Raw genomic sequence first — 21,506 nt, forward strand, 5'->3', positions numbered from 1 at the left:
AATCTATACTGATAGTTTGTCTCACTTCCTTTGGGGAGCAGTGTTGATGGGAAGGCAAATGCTAACCTCTTGGGGTTCCAATGACGAATGGAACCGTATCTGTATCTGGAGTTATTGCGATGATTCACACCTTGAAAATCTTTCATCACCTCTGGACCCCAGGTCCTTCTGTAGTGGTTTTGGGCTTCACCTTAGTCATGTGATACTGCAACATTCTTAGGAGTATTTGGTATCATTCTTTGTAACCAAAAGTCCAAAAATGAAATCCAGCACAAGGGAAAGTTGAAAATCTTAGAAATGTATTGTGGCAAGCTCCATAAATAAAATATCCACAGCAAACCGGTTTCGGCTGAAAGTTCAAGCCTTCTTCAGTGCAACAAAATATATTCATTAGAGCAGACCCTAAAATAGTCGCATGTTTATCCATGGGAGGCTGAAAATTGGATTTCCCAAATTGAAAACCAGTAGCTCTTTGAGTATTAGTTGTATTTGAAAAAAATATTTTCAGGTTAAGTAATCTGCAAAAATCATTCAGTTCATTAACCAAAACATGTTCAGGCACAACAAAAGTCGGTACAAAGTTTAAACCCTTGTTCAATACTTTAATTTGTACATCCGCCAGTTGGTATGAAGAAATATTGTGTACATTGTTTACTGTGATACAGTCTTCTCTAATAATTGTTGAACGTTCTGTGTGGTTTTTTTCTGTGTTTTCTACCCCCCCTATGTTTCTTATACCTAAAGGGTCTGCTTGACGTTTCCTTTTTGCTACTGGAGATTCTTGGGTAGAAAGGGAATCTAAATCAGTGGCAGAGGATGAATCATCCTCAGAAATGCCACTGTATGTCTGTACTGTTTTTCTGAGTATTGATCTTGGTCTCTTTTTTCTATTAGTTGTTTTGGGAAATCCAATTTTCAGCCTCCCATGGATAAACATGTGGCTATTTTTAAGGAATGTGTTCTCAAAGATTTACATTTTTCTCATGAATATCAGACGATTAGACATAACCTAACTAAAGCAGAACAACAAGCCCTACAGGATCTTAGTTCTAATCACGACATAGTCATATTACCAGCTGACAAGGGAGGTGGCATTGTGGTGATGGATTGGGACATGTACCAGGCGGAGGCGGAAAAACAATTGTCCGATCCCGGCTTTTACATACATATGGTTGTGGATCCAACTTCTAATTTTAAAAAAGAAATTGATTCTTTTCTAGACCTAGCCACAGAGGAAGGCATCATTAACCAGAAGATCTGTAGACAACTCAAGGTGTCAGATCCCATACCCCAATATTTATATCTACTTCCCAAGATACACAAAAATTCCAACTGTCCTCCGGGACAACCTACTGTGTCAGGGAGGGGATCTTTGACTGAACCTTTATCTGCCTTCCTTACTGATTATTTGCAACCTTTACTATCTATGGTTAGGTCTAGGCTACAATATACTACCCAATTTCTTAACATTATTCAGGATGCACAATTGGAACCAGACTGGTATTTATGTACACTTGATGTCACTTCTCTTTACACAAGCATACCACATTGGGCTGGACTACAGGCCATTCAATATTGGCTGGAAAAATTACAATTATACACCCCTGGTTTCAACACACTCCTTATATCCTTAACTGAACATGTATTAACTAAAAACGTTTATTTCCATGGTAAATCATACTGGCAGGTTTGTGGCACAGCAATGGGAGCATCCTTTGCTCCTATTTATGCTGATTTGTTTATGGGCTTTTTGGAGGAACAGATAATATATGGTGATAGTCACAATCTTTTTCTTGATCAGCTAGATATTTGGAGACGTTATTTGGATGATTGTTGGATGGTGTGGCAGGGGGACCAATCATATGTGCATGAATTTATCCGATATCTTAATGAGAACAAATGGGGCATTCAGTTTACATTACACATTGAGTACCATGAAATTATATTTCTGGATGTCACCATTACCAGGCAGGAAGATCACACTTTAGAGACTCGGGTACATAGGAAATTTCCAGAATACAGTACCCTATTACATGCCTCTAGTCATCACCCTCACCACATCATCAACAAGATTCCAAAGCCACTATATCTACGCACTAAACGTATATGTTCTGCCGAACAAAGTCTTCAAGCATGCCAACAGGATCTAACCAACAGGTTGCTTAGCAGAGGATATCGTGAGGATTGCATTTCTCGGACAATAACCCAGGTGGACCAAATAGATAGATCTCAACTTTTAAAATATAAGGATAGAACTAGTCATGATAGCACACAGAAATCACAACCCATTAGGCTAGTAACCACCTTTGGGGCCAATACCTATAGGTTCAAAAACATTATCAATAATCATTGGGACATTTTGCTTGCCCATGACCAATTGAACGGAATACTTAACTCTTGATGTTTATTTTCTTATCGTAGAGGCAGAACAATTAACTCACACTTAACTCATTACAAACGTTATAATCCACCCATTACTCTACAGAAAACTCTATTTGGTGATACATTATTAGGTTGTGTTCCTTGTGGTCATTGTAGTGCTTGTTCACACATATTTCAAGCCAAGGAATTTACTAGTTGCAACACATCTAAACTTTACCAAATAAGATGTTTTGGCAATTGCAGCAGTGATTGGATTATCTGTTTAGCCACTTGTATCTGTTCTTCATTTTATGTTGGACAAACGTCCAGACCTTTTAGACACCGTATTAGTGAACATCTAAGAGAAACCAGAAATAAAAGAATTTCAAACGCCCTTTACAAACACACCTTAACACATAAAACTGCTAAATTCACTTTTACTATCATAGATAAAATACAAATGAACAGGATATCCAAAGCTGGATGACATAATATATTAAATAACAAGGAATCTTCCTGCATAATCAGGCTAGGTGCTCTATTTAAACCAGGCCTGAATGGGTTAAGCTAATTTTTGCTTTGGATTGTTTGACTGACTGATGAATCACTCCAATTAAGATATTAAGCCTTTTTGGCTAATCTGTGCATATATATATATATATATATCTATATATATATATAAGCAGGAATTAGGGTCTGCTCTAATGAATATATTTTGTTGCACTGAAGAAGGCTTAAACTTTTTGCCAAAACCGGTTTGCTGTGGATATTTTATTTATGGAGCTTGCCGCAATAAATTTCTAAGACTTTCATCTTTCCCTTGTGCTGGATTTCATTTTTGGACTTTTGGTTACTATGGTTTTAATCCGTGCACTCAGTCTACCCTGTGTATCTTTGGTTCAATCTGCTGGTATCATTCTTTGTGCCAGCTGGCATACATTGCATGGGGAGCTGGCTTCTTTATATTCTAAGACTCTTCAGGCATCTTCCTTCCTGTCAGAGCAGTTCGTTTTGGCCAACAGACTGGCAAACCCATACAAGTGAAAATTCAAGGCAGTGGTGGTCCAGTATCTAGTACAGATGTGAGGAATCCCTCAAATAGATCTGTTCACCTCCTTTCAAACAGACAGGTTTTGACATTCTTTTCAAGGCATCCTTGCAGCTTTGCTTGGAGAACAGATGCATTCTCATTTCCCTTGATGAAAATGTTCCTCTACTCTTTCCACAGATTCTCAAGGTAGTTCTGAAAATTCAGTAAGAAATGCCAAAGTTCATTGTGGTGACTCTCTTTTGGCCTTTGCACTCTTGGTTCTCTCTTTTAATAGTGTTGGTGAAGGGCAATTACCACAGGCTTCCTCACTATCTGGATCTGCCCATTCAGTCTCAGGGGTGACTGGTGCACCTGTATATGGATGAACGTTAATTGACAGACTTGATGTTTCAGTCTTGACTCTGTTTAGACACTTTCCTTATTTTTAAGTTTGTGCAGCAGATGGTAAAAGGAGGCCAGAAATCCTGCTAGTTGAATATCTTATGTTTCTGTAATGGAGGAGGCTTTCTGCATGGTGCCTAAATGAAAACCAGAGGGTCCATTGTGGTTAATTTCCCTGTGATCTTGTAATTTTGATATGAGCTTCTTTAGGATGACTTAGCATATGCAGTCAGTAAGGCACATTTAGTGGCCATCTCTGTATGTCTGCCTTTGGAGCCCCTTTCTTCTTTTCCTCCTCCTTTATCTTCTCTTTCTTCTTCTGTTTTGGTAAAACAGTTTATGAAGGGAGTATTGCATACGAGAACCCTCACAAGAAAATTTCTCCTTTGTGGGGTCTCCATTATGTTTAAAAAATAAGTAACCTTACCACCATTTGGACCAGCAGCTTATGCTGGTCTTAAGTTCTTAACATGGAAAACTGATTGACTTTTTGTGCACAGACTAACATATGCTGAAGCACTTTAAAGCAATCTTCATAAACAACAAAGATCACCTAGACCACCTTCTGTCAAAGCTATGCCTCAGGAAGCCCAAATGCATTCAGAAAAAAACAACACCTAACACCACACATGCTGTCGCTGTCAGTGGAGCCCCAAACACTAAGCTCCTAAGGCAAATAAACACACTTCGCAGGACTCTCATCATAGGGGATTCCATTGTAAGATATATTGCTGCCCCTCTAACTAAGATAAACAAGGAGAAGATAACTGTTAGTTGGTTATCTGGAGCTAGGGTCTGCCAAATCACACCTGCACTCAAGTCATTACGCCACAGGTACCAGTATGATTCCATCGTAGTCCATGTGGGTCTATATTAGCAAGTCAAATGCGTTTTTATCGACACATATTTCGTAAAATGCATAGTAAGTGAAAGCTCTAAATGTCTAAAAACTGGTGTCCGAATTGTCATAGTTGGCGAAAACATGCATATGAACATTTGACGTCAAGACGGGCATATTTTACATATTATAATTTATTTATCATAAGTTAAGGAAATAAAGTTAGAAAATGCTACATAGTAATGTAAGTGAATGTATTTTGCAAGATTTACTTGCTGTATTAAATAAGGAATTACAGAAATTTGTAATAAATTCTTCTGTAATTAGCAGGGAGATAATGTAGTTATAAAAGGCACATGTGCAAGGAATTACTTGTGCGATAGACATACCATTACAGACTACAGTGGCTAATGCAATGCTGTTTTCCCCTGGTACCGTGGGTGAATATTGTCAAACAATTAAGTCTCATAAGACAAGGACATGCTGCATATAGACGGATACCTCTTTAACTTAGAAAAAGATAAGAGGTATTGGTGCTGTAGGTTAAAATTAAAAGAGAAATGTAAAGGTAGGGCAGTGGCTATAAAAGATGTTAGTGGAGAGTTATTAATGAAATGTGCAGCACATCATCATGCATCAGATGCTGCTGAAGTGGAGAAATGCGTTGCATGTCACAATTTGAAGGAGACGGCATGTATTTCTAGAGATACTCTTGCATTAGTGATGGATGATGTAGTAGCAAGTACATCTACAGAAAGTACAGTTTGTCTACCTACTAGGTGTTCTATGCTTCAACAAGTCAATAGAGTTAGACACAAAAAGTTGTTAGGCTATTGTCCTATATCAACTCTGTTGAGTAGTGTAAATGCCAGTAGTTATAGTTTAAAGAATGGAAGTTTGTTTCAAAAACATATGGTAGATATTCACAATAAAATACACGTCCTTGTGCTTTCAACAGCAGAAAATCTCCAGGATTTGAGTAATTCCCAGGTTTAGTTAATGAATGGTGTATTTCTCACTAAAGGATGTCTTTGTAGACAATTGTATAGTATACATGGGTTGGTGTCAGTGGCTGGAAATAGAAAGTGTCTAGGTAGTATTTTGCCTTATGACTGAAAAGTCCTTTAAATCTTACAACTTATGTGGGAATGTTTATTTGACCTTCTATCTTCAGCTAATCTACATGTGCCTGTTAAGTTTATCTTGTGTGACGTTGAAATGGCGGCTATAAAGAGTGTTAAAAGCAATTTTTTTTACAGTGATATGAATAGGTTGTTTATTTCATTTCATACAAGCTGTTTGGTGCAAACTGCAATCATTAGGTTTGGCCAGTTTATATGGAAAGTCATTGGCCAGTTTATATGGAAAGCCATTGTCCTTTCAACTGTCAGTGAAAATGTTAATTGCTTTATCTTTTCTAAATGAAGATGAGGTGTTACCAGCGTTTACAGAACTATCAAATGCATTTCCGGCTGCTGGTAAAGAGTTGATATCTTACTTTTCTGATGTTTATGTGTTAGGGCGATCACGAAAACAACAGACATGATTATCTGCTTGTAACCGATTTCCTCCCATACTTCCAGTTAGTTTCTGGAATGCATCTGATTTAAACAAGTTGTCATTGCCACAAAGCCAAAATCATGTGGAAAGGTGGCATAGGGAGGATTTGTTGTATTTTAGGAAGGAGTATTTGTGACATTCCATTTGTTTTGTTTGTATTAGAGAACAAAACAAAGTGAATGAAACTAGGCTTCAGTTAATTTCTGGATGTCCACCTTTTCCAAAAAAAGAAAAACTGTTGAGAGACAGCATCAGTTACAAACTGTGTTATAGAATAAATTTGCATATACTCAGGAAGACTTTTTTAAAGCAGTTGCAATGCTGTTGAAAGTTTAGTTCAGTAACTGTATGTTTCACATGCATCGTTCACTAGGATATGTTTAATTTGCTATGACTCTATTTGGTGAGATATTCATGTTGTTTCATTCACTATAGTAATAAACACATATATAGCATGGGTTTAAGCTATGTACTAAAATATGACGATTGTTTCCGTTAATATTCACTGCAGCACTAAGGAAATGGTGTTGGCCAACTAAAACGTTATGATTATATAAGTTTAAATAATTTAACTGTTTGTTTATTTGTTAGATTGGTAAATATGTGTTGACAGTGTCCGATTCAAGATTTTGAGCCTTCATGTTTCTAATATAGACTCGTCCATGTAGGTGTAAATGACCTGAGATGTACCTCCCTGAACTATATGAAGAGAGATATTGTGGAGCTTTCACACGTGTCTCATGCAAGTATGAGCCTGACACTGAGCAGCATATGACAATCACCGAAGATGATGCCACTATATAAGCAAAAAATGATTGAATTCAACAACTGGCTGTCTTTCTGGTGTCATTCTAAGGGGATCCAGTATTTGTCAGCTTCGGAGGACATGGTCAACAGACCATGCTGCTTTGCCAAGGATGATCTGCACCTTTCCCCTCTAGGCTTTCGAATACTGGCTAATTCTTTGTCCACCTCATAGTGCCTTTTTTAGGCATTACCAAATTGACAAACCTACCAACATAGCAAAATCAACTCAACAGAACCTCAAGGTCTTACTTCTCAATGCCGGATGCCTAAATAAAAAAAAACCTGTACTCCCTCCAATCACTCCTCACACTTTGGAATATAGATATCTGTGGAGATACCGAGACTTGGTTTAAAGCAGCAGAGAGTAGCCCAGCAGGGTAAGGTTTCAGTGCCTTCCACACTTTTGGACCAGTAGTTGCACACACAAGGGCTAAAAGTGTGTATCAGTATACATCAGTAACATACTTCCAGGTCAGACAAACAGGATATTGTGCTGGAGTTCCCCCATGTGCAGATCATCATAGACAACATCCTGTACCATATCCTAGCCAGCTGTAGATCGCCCTCTATGTCCCAGGATGCTCACAGTGCATACTTGGACCTACTGGAGATGCTTACCATCCAACCTAACATCCTATTCATAGGAGACTTTACTTACCCCTGTGACGCCTCAGAACTGGCCCAGTAATCAAGGAGCCTCAATCCTCATCACTAGCACCAGTGGGGGACATACATTTGGGAGGATGACAAGTTACATACTCAGTATTTCCAGATGCAACTGTGTGCATTAAGTGCAATTTCCCTTAAGAGCACACAGAGACCGCAGTCAGTCTGGGGCTGATTTCTCGCTCTTTCTCCGCATTCCCATTAAAACTCCCCAGTGGCACAGTTATAGAGTTGAGATCTCAGCTGAGTGGCTAACCCAAGACCTCCAGCACCCTCTCTGTCCAACCAGTGCTTTGTGTCCCTGCCCAAGCAGCTGACACACACACCCTTTGAGGTTTGATTTATATACAAACACACACACCTGGGAAATCCTGGCACAAGTTCAGTAGCTATGCCCCCTTTTTCCCCAGACTATAAGTTAGTTATCACTGCCACCAGCCATGTCCTTATCAGCTACTTTAAGGCCCTTAACAAGTGTCCAATCTTACTGTATAATGTTACTGTCAATGCAAATGGTAGTTTGACCAAGAGCAAAGCTATTAGGAGTGGCCCACAGTGTCACCAAATAAATATGCAAGTACTCTCAGAACTTACATCTGTCTCTCAAATATCAGCCACAATGAAACGTTCATATATTTAATAATAAATAATAACAGAATAAGAAAATACTCAATATATAATCACAGTTGCATCCGAGTTCAAAATCACAGGAAATATTTAAAACAGCATTGCAGGACAGCCTCAGATAAATAAAGAAAACATCTAAGCTATACTTCACTATATTCCTGACTGTATCTAACAGAAATTACTGTACCCTAGTTAACCTACTTACAGAGCAACAAGGCGGATGTGGTGAGTGGATGTTCTTGTCAGGTCAAAAACAAAATACAAACGACCCAGTCTCTTTTTCAGAGAGTTCTTAAATTAATATCCCAAGTATTACTGCTACAATAGGTTGCAGAATGATATCACTTCTTGTCATCTGACTGTATCCCAGGTGAAAACCCCCACTAATGCAGCTGGTAGTATTCAGTATCTACCTGTGAAAATACATAGACCTCAGATCTTTTGGCAACTGGTGGAAGTCTTAAAATAATTTACATTCCTCCACATTTAAAGACAATACAAAGAAATTCTAGTTTTAGACATTATGTCTCCTGTTGTACTGAAACAGAAAGATAACCTCTCTTTTTATGGCCCACACATAAAGTAATTCAATCTGAATTATTCTTCTGAAGTTAACTTCTTGTGTTGCAGTTTCAATTGTTAAAATATATACATCTAAACAGTTACAATAGTGTATATACATTTCTGCTCAGTACTTTTCAAAATATTTCTTCAGCACACGTCTGTACAATATGACATACAGTTTTAATACATCTGTAACACAAGCATATGAGTCATGATATTCACAAATGACATATAACCATTTACGAAATTCCAGGTAGCTGTGCTGGCATTGTCTCCTTTTGTTGCACTTTTATATAAATCATGTTAATATTCACAAATGACATACTGTCATTTACAAAATTCCAGATAGCTGGGGTGGCAGTATCCGTTTCGTGACATCCCTCTATAGATTGGGAATCCTGCACAGACTCAGATCTACAGGCACAGAGATTCCTGGACTTCGTAAATACAACCAGCCTTGACCAGATAGTGAGTATGCCTACTGGAGACCCCAACATATTGGACCTCATGCTCACAAATATGGGAGAACACTGCACCCCCCAATGTCTTGTCCTCCCTGGTAATGTCCAACCATAAAGCTGTCTCCTTCAAAATCAAAATTAACTCTGTAATCCTATTAAAACTAGAAACCGTAACTATTCCATGGCAAATTACCTGTTATTATGTGATGATTTGTCAAAATTCAGTGCTCCTCCAAACCCCAAGAACACGAGGCTATACTGAACTGTTCTCAGTAATTCTTTACAATCATGGCAGTTAGAGTCATAGATTATTACTAGTCTAACTGCCCTCATGGACCATTTTGAGCCTAGCCAATTACCCCCTGTGAGAATCAAACCCTGCACCTTGTGTTTCTAAGGTAAGGACCTTAACCATTACGCCACCCTCCCACTGTTGCTGCATAGAGGCTGCTGTACCTACCAGAAGTAAGCTCATATCTAAACCCAGAAACAAACCACACTGGTGGCATCTCAAATTAAACAGGATGTACAACAAAAGGAAAAAAAATAATGGCAAAAATCAGACAGGGTAATTCCCATAAAGATAAAAACTCTGTCATCAAAATAAATAGGCAACTAAGAGAGCTAATTAGTTCAAGCAAAGCCAACTTTCAGGTTAAGATCTCCTCCCAGGTGAAAGATAATCATAAGGCCTTCTACAGCTATGTCAGAAACCTCAAGGGCAACAGACAGCAGTGTGCTGAACTGGTGGTGAATGATGCCACATTCACTGAGCCTGATGATATAGTAAACATGTTAGAGAACAAATTCAGTTCCAGCTTTACCTTGTCTCACCCTCAGATATAACCCCTCCAACTATAAATAGGAGCTTGTACTGGCTGCACTCATTAAAGCCAAGAACATGGCATCAATGGGTCCCAATAACATTCATGGATGCCTCCTGAATAGCCTTAATATATGACTTTTTAGGAACCCTGGAGTCATTATTTAACTATGGTCTTAAACCTGTCTTTGTGCCAGGTGAATGGAGGACTGTGATGGTCATCCCCTTCATAAGGGAGGACCTTCAACAGATCCTGGAAACTACAGACCCATTAGTCTGACAAGTCTTACTTGCAAAGCCATGGAAAAAAATTATCATGGAAGTCATCAACAAGGACATGGAAGACCTCCAGACACTGGAACTATCCCATTATGGCTTTGTCAAAGGAAGGTCATACTTACTGAATCTGGTGGACTTGTTTGAAAAGGTCACTAAGGCAATGGATAAGGGGAAAACTGTGCATAATGCCTGCCTAGTTTTGGCTAAGGCATTTGATACAATACCCCATTCTGACAGTCAAGAAACTTACAGAACTAGGTATAAACCCCTTTATAACACGCTAGATAGCTAGCTGGCTCACTGAAAGGACCCTGGAGGGTAGAATCAGTGAGTCCACCTCCACAAAGGCACCAGTCATCAGTGGATTCTGTGCTAGGCCCACTCCTCTTTGGCATCTGCTTCTTAGATGTCAAACCCAGTGTCAAAGACTTTGGCTAACCAAGTTTGAAGTTGATGTCAAACTGTGAGCAGTCATTGAATCCCCCCAAGTTGGAACATCCTTCAGGAAGGTCTAATACAGACAAACACTGGTGCCAAAGCTGTGTCTTAAAACTCAAGTACCTTTTTGGAAGTCTTCCACTCTTGGTAACTGCATCATCAATAAAACACCCTTAAAAGTTGATTCATTAGACAGAGATCTGGGAATAGATGTAGATAGTTATCCTAGCCTTTGACCCAGATGTTCAAGGTAGAATAAAACCCTTCTATGTTGCTGAACTTATAAGCAAGGGCATGGTATCTAGGTCCAAAGAGGTCATTATACCACTGTACGTGGCCTCATCATAGAGTATAATGCCCCTTTTGGTATGTACCTGACCAGACACGTGTAGCAACTGGAATGTCTGCAAAGGTTCCGTACAAAAAGAATACAAGGAATAAAATGTCATATGCTGATGGCCTCAAAACCCTGTCTCTCTACTCGCTATCATGCAGGCGATCTTTGCCTGGCATACAAGGCATCCCTGGACCCTCTTTTGATGAATCTTTTGCACATCTGCAAAACAAATAGCATCAGAACTACTAGATTAAAATACCTAAATTTTGCTTGCAACATAAATAGGACATGTTGAGAGAGAGAGAGGTTTCCCAGAAAATTTCCATTCTCTGGCACAGGTTCCCCATCCATGTGAAGCAGAGTTCTTCCCTATCCCTGTTTAAGTGCAACTTGGACCTATGGATGGGTAATCGGAAATTCACCCTCTGGTCTGGCCCCTATGTCTCTGATGGACAGAGGCAGTCAGTAAATCACCGTCTATAAATCAAATATAAATAAAATGTATGTGTTATTTGGGTTGCACAAGCTAGGCTTTTAAGGGCCCTAGTCGATGTTAACCTAGTATATACCTACGAACCTATGTACATCTGACAAGCTGATTTCTGAGCTGCAGCTCTTATGGTGGGACAGCCTTTCCTGATTTCCACAGGTAAAGGTTGTAACATACCATTGTTCTTCTCTAATTCTGTGAGAGTTTTAAAATTTTGATCTGAAGCAGTATATTTTTATCCCTGGGTTTTGTCTGTATCCTAGGGTTAAAGATTGATGATACATAATACCTTGGATGTGCTACAGTAGCTCAGATCCAACCTTGACAGGATAAAGCCCTTTAGGAAGATTGAAACTAAATTAAGAAAAGCCTCTAATTGGAAAACCCCAGGCCCAGATGGCAGTACCTAACATATGGTTAAAAGTATTAACATCTTTACACGAAAATTTAGCCATGAGTAAGAACTATTTATATGCACACCCCGAACAGACACCAGTCTGGATAACAACAGGAAAAACAGTGCTCCTACTTAAGAGTGAACCTGCAAGCTAGCATAAAAATTATAGAGCAATAACTTGCCTTCCGACGATGTATAAACTATACACGGGAATTGATGCTGACAGAGTTTATAGTCATTTGGAAGAAAACTCAATTATGGCAATAGAACAAAAGGGCAATAAAAGAAAGTCATATGGAATAAAGAATCATTTGTTGTTAAAGACATAGTGGAGGAACTGTAAAAAGGAGAAAGAATCTAAGTATGGCATGAATTGACTACAAAAAAGCATTTGACAGTATCCCACATTCATGGATAAAAGAGTGCTTAAAAATGTATAAGATACACCCTACACTGGTAAACTACATCACAGTGACCATGAAACAATGGTGAACCACTTTGCAGTTAAGCCAAGATAAAGGACAAATTATTATTCCAGGGATAAAAATCCAAAGGCGGATATTCCAGGGTGACTGTCACTGTTGCTCTTTTGCCCTGCCCTTGACCCATTAAGCTGTCTGCATAACAGATTAGGTCATGGCTATTATTTGACTCCCAGAAAGTAGCAAAGACTTCTCATCTTCTCTTTGTCAAGGATTTAAAACTGTATAGCTTATCAGATTAGGAACTGAAAGCACAACTGCAAGTAGTCAAAACTTCTTTCAGATATAGGAATGTCATTTGGTCTTGATAAATGTGCAAAAGCAACCTTTAAAGCAGGAAAGCTGCAGCACCAAGTAAACATCAGTTTGGGTCAAGAATGTAATATAAAAGAATTTGAGCAAGAGAGAGTGTATAAATATTTGGGAACTGATGAAAGATCAACAGGAAAACATGAACAAATGCAAGTAAAATTTAGTGAGGAATATTTTAGAAGACTTGAATTAATCCTGAAAACAGCGTTGACATTTAGGAACAAAATGCTCTTCCTGTCCTAACTTACAGAAACAAGTTTCAGACAGATGTCAGACATTCAGGAGAGTCATGTCAGGAATGGAAGAAAGCAGCCACAATGGTTCTAAAGGTATTAGGCTCCTAAAGGCTGCGCCATGTGGCTGCGCCATTACTTCTTCCCCTGGCTCGATTCTATGCGCGCCTTCTTCAGCCATGCTTTGGTCGTGACTAACAACTCCCAATGCGTCCACAGATTTTGGTGATTTTGGTGACTTGGTGATCATCAAATCATCTTGATCAAGGATCATCTCTCCTCAGGTTCACCAAGGCAGGTACCCCCCCATCACTCAATTAGCTTCACCAATTTTCCTAAACTATTCAGACAGAGCTGAACAACTTAGATATTATTTGGACAGAACAAAAAAATTTAGGAAATTTTAGACAGAACAAAAAAAATCAGATCGCGGATTTTTTTTTCTATTTCCTTGTTTATAAAGTGATTCCTTTCTAAGTTTCTTTCTTCGTCATCTCGGGCTCGGTCATCTCTGAAATTTTATCTGCTGCTCAAAAGCAATCTGTCTCAAAAACCCAAAGCATTCAACTACAGCCTTTCTAGCTAGACAGCCTTTTAGACCAGACTTCCTTCAAGCTAGACTTCCTACAGCCTCACACTTTGTGCCCTTCACACAATTGTTTGCAGCCTCCCACAAATTTCACTTGGCACACTTTGACCTCTACAGACAAAGCCTCTTGAGTCCTCAGAGCCAGTTTCCATAGAGCCAGGTGCTAGGCCAGCTGGGATCATCAAGCAAGATCAAAGGCTTAGAAGCGTACACCACAACATTAAGTTTAAGCATTAAGTAGCCTACCAATTTAGTTAGTTGTCATGTCACTTCTCTTATGAAATGCTCTTTCCTCTCCCTGCCCAGAGGGACAAGACCCTCCTTTATTATAAAAATTATTAGCCATTCAGACCTGGTCCTCCATCCTTTCTTCCATCCTTCTTTATTCTTCTTTCCTTTGGGAAGTGTTTGCTGCTGCCCTTGTGCCTCCTTGATCTGGGTAGAGATCGCCTACTTCACATGCATCATATGGGATGGGCTGCCGAGCTGGTAAAAGTGACTTTTCGGGTGATTGACTGGCCCCAAAAGGTGTTAGATTAGAAGGAAAACAAGAAGGATGCGTCATGCTTACCAAATGATTTATAAAAATCAGTGCATACCAGGTTTATATATTCCCCGTTCCGAAGGCGATATGAGCTTCCTTGAAATTGATTACATTATAGACGTGCAATCATGGGACATACATATCTGCTGACCTCACAAGACCCAAAAGTACTGAAAGTTTTGAAACATGAGGAGAATAAATCTAAGCTGACTTCCCTTCTTAGTCTAGCAGAAGCATATGGGCATCAGGCAGGAATGTAAATCAAATCAGAAGGTGATACAAATCAGGTAGCAACTGAATGTGCCAAAAAAGAATATAAGGTGAAGGATCAGGTGAGAAGGCAAGAAGTGTGGAAAATGCATAAATATAGTTGCAAGTATAGAAAACTCCTGGAAGAACCTCATGTTGATTAGGACTGAACGCAGGAATGGTTAAGGAGAGGTGAATTCAAACCAAGAGATGAAAGGTTAATATTGGTGGCCCAAGATAGTGAGCTACATACATGTTGGTTTACAAAGTCCATTGAACATGTGTGAGAAACAGACAAATGTAGGTTTTGTATTGGAAACAGTTGCACACCTTGTTGCTCGCTGTGATATACCAATGGCAGAAGGACTGTATACTGAAAGGCATAATAAAGTGGCAAGACTGTTGCACTGGGGATTGTGCAAACACTGAAGGTAGTTGAAAAACACTGGAAACATGAGCCACAAAGCGTCATAGAAAATGAAGTCTACATCACATGGGATCACCCATTACCTAACAGTTCAAAAGCTAGATGTGAGAAAACCAGATATAGTGGTCCATGAAAAGAAGACAAAAGTAGCATTGATCATCGAAATTGCTACACCCAGTGACTACAGTGTCTTGCATACAGAGAGTGACAAAAGTCATAATATATCAGGATTTGCAGTCAGAAACGGCAATGTGGAAGAAAGATACCCAGACTGTTCCAATAGTAGTAGGAGCAACGGGTCTTATAAAAAATATTCTGCAATTGCATTTAGATACGTTACTAATACATGTAACTCCGTCCAAATTGCAGGAGTCATTACTATTCACATTGTGGTGATGCAATGAGCACTTCTGGCTGACATCAAAGATTGAAACAGTACTAATTTCATGAACTTTAAATCATACTTTGACTTGGGAATGGGGTCCATTCCCATCATGGTATTAGAAACCCAAAAGATTTGGAGTAATTAAAAAAGACTGAAAGGCTTTTTACTCCTTTCTGTGTGTGTGTGTGTGGGGGGGGGGATCTTGAAAGGCCCAACCTGTCCCTAAGCAAGCCATTGCACGCTGGTTGTCCTTTGATATTGTTTTTTATTACACCTGCCATAGTGAGGTGAATCGAGGCAAATAAAGGCACATTCCATTGCAACCTTTTTTTTCACTAGCATTTTGGAAAGGCATGGACTCTAGAAGTATTTTACAGGTAACAACTTGATCCTCAGTCTGTACCTGTACAATGCATTACAAACTGCCTTTTCTAGATCCAGATCAGGCTTTGCTAAGCACCATTATCCTTCCACCTCATTGGTTACGTAAGCTTTGGCAATCTACCCATATGCTAGTAAGACAGTGTATTGGTTGAATATAGTACAGTTGTGCAAGTTTCACTTGCCCGTAACAATAGATGTTCGTAGATCATACAAGGCCTTACTGGTAGTACCCTCCCACTATCCCCTTTAGTTGGATGTACATTGTTTGTGGTTGCTGTTGTTTTTGTTTAGCAGGTTTTGGTGTGTGCTTGGCCTTGTTTGAAACAGTAGGTGTTTGCAGCCTTGTATTTTTCCATTTGCTCTTCTGTTTGTGCCCTAGGGAAAACTGAGGGCTGTTGTCTGTGACTGTGAAAGGACTATCATGCTGTGGAAGCTGATTGGCCCTTTAAAGCCACAGACAAATATAGGGAGGAGGCTGAAGCTTTGAGTGACTACCAGAGGAAGGGTAGTAGGGAACCACTGTACATATGCCAGTAAAGCAGTATGTTCTACAAACAGGTACTGTTACAGGTAAGTGGAACCTGCGCAACTGTACTTTATATTCCTAATACAAAGAAAAGGATAATGTTCTCCTAGTGCTTGAATGATTTGTATCAAACCTATGACAGTGTTTATGTTCAGTAAGTGGTCAAGGATAACAAAAAATATTTATGTGACCTGCTGTGTAGAGATTTGTGTGCAGTTTGTGTGTTGCAGATCTGAAATGTTGCATAGAAACTGATGGGTAAATTCTGTGGGCGATTTATGCCAAAAGTTGAAGGTCTTCCACTTGCAGTGGTGAAATGCCCTATTTATAGGACATTAACAGAAAAACTGTATACTTTGTTTTGGCTGACTTTTCTATCAGCATTGTTAACTGATTAACTGATAATAAGGAAATATCTGTATTACTCTTTTCAATGTGCTGCATTCTCTGAGTAGGATTGCCACCACCCTCAGAATTATGAAAAACTGAGGAAGAAATTTTACCCATGATTTTGATTTGAGGGCATTTAGTTATTTATTTTTTTTGATAATGTTGTTTGAAGAAAGAGTGTAACTGTATGTTGAAGATGTTATGATGTTAAATTGAAACAGTTGTTAATCTTAAGTTCAAACTGAATCAAGTAATGGAAATGGTAAAATAAGTGGAATATCAGGAAACACACTGATTAATCTAGGTCTGGGGTAATTAAGTGGTATACTTGGACTGTAAGAAATGTTTTGTCCTGTAGGTTAAAGAATTATGATTTATGAGTTATAAAGGAAAAATAACAAAGTAGATGAACTGATGTCTACACAGTAGTCTAGAAAAGTTCCATGATAAAATCATGAATCATTTATGATGGACACTCACAATTGTAATCAGAAGACTGGCTTTTACCAACTGTTTCAAAATTCAAGTCTATAAAACTTAACTTTAGAAACATTTTGTGCAGGGAGCATCAATCTTTACATCCCCACACTAATGCTACTCATATATACTGATTTTGAGTTTGTTGTGTTTTGTGTAAAGGAGACAGTCCTAAGATACTATATTCTCAATAAATTTGTGTGTTTCACAGGAGTTGCACATTAGAAGGTCAATCACTAATAGGTTCATAGAAGGTTACTAGGCTAATGGCCGTAGAGCCCTTACAAGCCTAGCCATAATTATCCCAATTTGGCCCAGTTATCGGTGGTTAGGTGAGTGACGTTCACACAGATACATATCTATGGTAGTTAATAGCAGCTTCCTCTGTCCAGGAGTGACATGGTCACCCATCCATTGATCTAAGTTGTGTTTGAAGAGGGTAAGGGTGGGGCTCTGTTTCATTTGAATTGGAAGCTTGTTCCAGAGAAGTGTCTTTCCCTGGGAGATGCGTGTCTCTCTCCAGCATGATCTCTTCATGTTAGAGGCTAGGTTAAGATCACTGGAGCGAGTGACCCTCCTGAAGGTTGATTTATGAATGTGTAGTATTTCCATCAGGGCCAGGTCAGAGACTGCCCTGTAAGCCAGGCACAGGTCTCCCTCTTAGCAACCTGTAGGAGAAAGAGTACAGTGACAGGGCTTTCAGTCTTTCTGTGTAAGACACTTGTGTACCCTGTAATTTCTTGGTGAGAAATCTGTGTGGTGCCTCCAGTTGTTGCAGGTGTCTGGTGAGGTACATGCAAAAGGGAGCATTATACTATATTATTGGTCTGATGAGGGTTGAATATAATGGAATTATAACTTCCTTAGAATCTAGATGCAGTACCTTTACTTAAAAGATGTGCCACATTTTTTTTATTTAACATTTGTTGACCAGGAAAGTCCGACTAGGACAGAACCTATTTTCAGCTGAGGCCCAGGGAAAAACGCTCCAGACGCATGTCTTTAGAATGTGGGAGGAAACCGGAGTACCTGAAGGAAACCCACGCGAACGAAGGGAGAACATGCAGACTCTGCACAGAAGGCACCCCAGCCGAGAATCAAACCGGAGAACCTCTTGCTGTGAGGTGACAATGTTAACTGTTGCACCACTGCATCGCACATAGAAGGATTTCTGTACTACTATGGACACATGGTGGTCAAAGTTCAGATTGCTAGCAACCTGAGTACCCAGGTCACTTACCATTGAGTGTACACTTAGGGGAGTGCTGTCTAATGTAGTTAGCAGGGACGGCATCTTTCCCAAAGGAAACAGTAATGCATTTTTTTGCATTTAGCTTTAATTGGTGGCTCTGGCACCAGTCTTTTGTCTGCATTAACCCTGTCTGCAGTATATTAACATCCATGGGGGTAACACTATTAAGCCTGGTACTACTTTGAAAAGGTACACATCGGGCTAGTTATATGACTTAACTGCATTTTTTTGAAGTCTTTGAATGTAGCATACTGCACGCAGAGGGCTGGCATGGGAAGGGAAGAAAAGTGCAGCAGTTTGCTGCCTTTCTGAGAGGTGGTTGAAATACTTTTCTACCCCCATAGCATGGAAGCAAGAGCACCTCATATCAAGACTGGGCAGATTGTAGCTGTTAAGAGACAGAAGATCTCTGAGATAAAACCATAACTTTTGCAGGAGAGAGAACAGGAGTAACAGTTTGTCATTGCTAGTTCACTCCAGTGTCCTGGTTACTACAGTTCAGTAGAGGAGGGAGAAACAAAAATTTATTTAAAAAACAACTTTTCACCTCAGTTCACTTCATACCTCAACTGTATTTTTCTGAAACTGTTTCTGTCTTGCAAATTTGTATTGCAGCATTCTAATTAAAACTGCTTTGTAATGCTTGATTTCTGGTGAGCACCTTCCCTGTTTTGCAATATGACTTTTTTTCTTATACCAACAAAGTCTTAGGGTATCTCTTAAATGTGTGCTGTTTTAGCAATAGTCATTTTTATTTTTGTGAGAAAGGAGCTCGAGAGGGTGTGTATATATATATATATATATATATATATATATATATATATAGATATATATATCTATATATATATATATAGAGAGAGAGAAAGCCAACATGTAGGTAACCTGGCACATATTGCTTGGTTTTACAGGGGTTAGTACCTTACTACTGGAATTTTGATAGTGTGTGCCATTCATTTTGCTACTAGCCAGTGCTGTTCCCTTCATTTGAGTCATACTGCAGGAGTTTTTGCCTTGAGGATTTACTGTCAATTGAGTATTCCATAACTGTTCACGTTTTGCTGTGAATTATTGCCAAGTACTTTGAGCTGTTTCTTAAAAATGCCTGTTTATTTTTGATAACTAAGCTTCAGTGCCTCTTAATATAAGGAGTATCAGTAGCCTCTTCTCAACATGCTTTTGGCAGTAACATAGTTAATCTGAATCACATTTGGCAATGCATTCATTTTTTTTTTCTGACACTTGTAGGAATAATTCTGAGAATGTTAATCTTGGCAGCCCTACTGAACCAATTAAAGGGAAAGAAAAGCAAGGTTTCTTTAGAGCAATAAAGAAAAAGAAGAAGAAATCTCAAACGGTAAGTAACAATTTAGTAATTTCAGTCTGGCCTTAGACAGTACTTTTTCTGCTTGTGCCATACAAGTTTAATACGCAATTATTAAGCATTATGCTCACTCTTGCAGTACTCCTCTCAAGCTTGACATTTTATCTTTAATAATTTACTGACATTTTTAGAAAACATATGTTTATTTATTTAAAATTTGTTTAGCGGGCAAGTCTGACTTGGAACAAAGCCAATTTTCAGGAGGAGGCCCGGGGAGAAATGCTCCAGATGCATGTCTTTGTAATGTGGGAGGAAACCCGCACGAACACAGGGAGGACATGCAGACGCCACACAGAAGGCACCCCAGCCAAGAATTGAACCGGAGAACCTCTTGCTGTGAGGAGACAGTGGTACCACTGCACCATCCTAGAAAACATATGTTGTTCTGCATTAGAGATTTATGTCACAGATCAGTTGTGTAACACTACTATCTGGTAAGGTATTATCGGTATAAAATGTCCATTAATTTCATTTAGCTGTTGCCTCCATATGCAAAAAATGGAGGAAATCAGGTTTGTGTGTGTGTGTGTGTGTGTGTGTGTGTGTGTGTGTGTGTGTGTGTGTGTGTGTGTGTGTGTGTGTGTGTGCGCACATCTCTTTATTCATACATACACATCTGAACAGTAGACCTGTTACCATTACGGTTTAGCCATCCTTATTTCATTTTCTCGATAAGGACAAAATGTGTGTTGTAGTCTCTTCTATGGCTCTTCTGTTGTCTAATATATAGATATAGATAGCTAGATATAGGTATAAGCTACTATATCATACGTTGTTAATTAGGACAGGAAATATATGGATCTTTTAGTTTATCGAAAAACCACATTGTTAAAACTCGTATGGTTGAGAATGCAATTGAAAACTGACATAAATCCACACAATACCTGTCAACAACACAAACAATGTTTTTGCAGGGGATCAAGCCCCCTGGCCCCCCATCCTCTTTTAATTATTTATACCAATTTTGAGATTGCACTACAGTTAGAAGAAGTGAAAATCCCCAGTTCCCTACTGCAGCGCGCTCTCAGTCAGAACAGTTCAGCGAACCAAATTGTCGACCACGTTGGTTTCAATAATTTGGTCATTTGATCAGTTGACATAGACCCAAGTATACAAGATCTGATGAGTTATTAGACTGTTTGCGCAGTTTAAAAAATGGTTTATTTAAACAGTTCCACTACTCATTTACTGTGGAAAAACAGCTTTGCCCAAGCACTGTGAAAATTTCGTAAGTCTGACAGGCAAAAAGCTTTTAGGAGGTTAACAGACAGGAACTAGCAATCTGCCCTTTGAAAACTGCTTAAACTATTTAGCATTTCAAAACTTAAAAAAAATGCTTAACTTGCCTATAAATGCTTGTTCTTTTGTTGTAGGCCAACAGTTTTTAATGACATGCAAAATCATCTCTGTGGTCACTGAGATGGGTATTTACTGTATTCTGGCCAACTGTAGGTACAGCTGTCCATTGAATGTTTGCAGATTATTTTCGAATAGTGATGAAAGGATTGAAAGTTGACATTGACTTGGACAGTCATCCCGGGAGAAGAGATGGCTTCTGTTTTCTTTGAAAAAACGTTTTCCAGCACCTCAATTGGTTTGAGTTATGACAGCATTTTACAGGAAACTGTTTGAGACCCATTTCAAATGAAAAAAAATGTTCATTCACTCAGCAATTAAAAGTATTTTTTTTTGTGGTGGGCCAAACCTTTCATATACTGTTCCATGCAATGGATATGTGTACTCACTAAGATTAGCTATGAGGTTCATTTTAGGAAAGGAAGGTATCGGTTCATTT

General features: G+C 39.0%; 1 protein-coding gene across 1 annotated transcript in view; it reads left to right on the top strand.

Moving 5' to 3' along the window:
• The window catches only part of CDKL5 (cyclin dependent kinase like 5), a 1,714,404-nt gene that overhangs the window by 1,368,409 nt on the left and 324,489 nt on the right, over nt 1-21,506 (top strand). Inside the window, exon 11 of the mRNA XM_044073061.1 lies at nt 19,576-19,684. Within this exon, the coding sequence (XP_043928996.1) occupies nt 19,576-19,684 (109 nt within the window). The remainder of the gene's footprint in view (nt 1-19,575; nt 19,685-21,506) is intronic.

Source organism: Protopterus annectens, chromosome 5.part1 (assembly GCF_019279795.1).
Source record: "Protopterus annectens isolate FY-2018-M chromosome 5.part1, PAN1.0, whole genome shotgun sequence".
In the NCBI taxonomy this organism is placed as follows: domain Eukaryota; kingdom Metazoa; phylum Chordata; order Ceratodontiformes; family Protopteridae; genus Protopterus; species Protopterus annectens.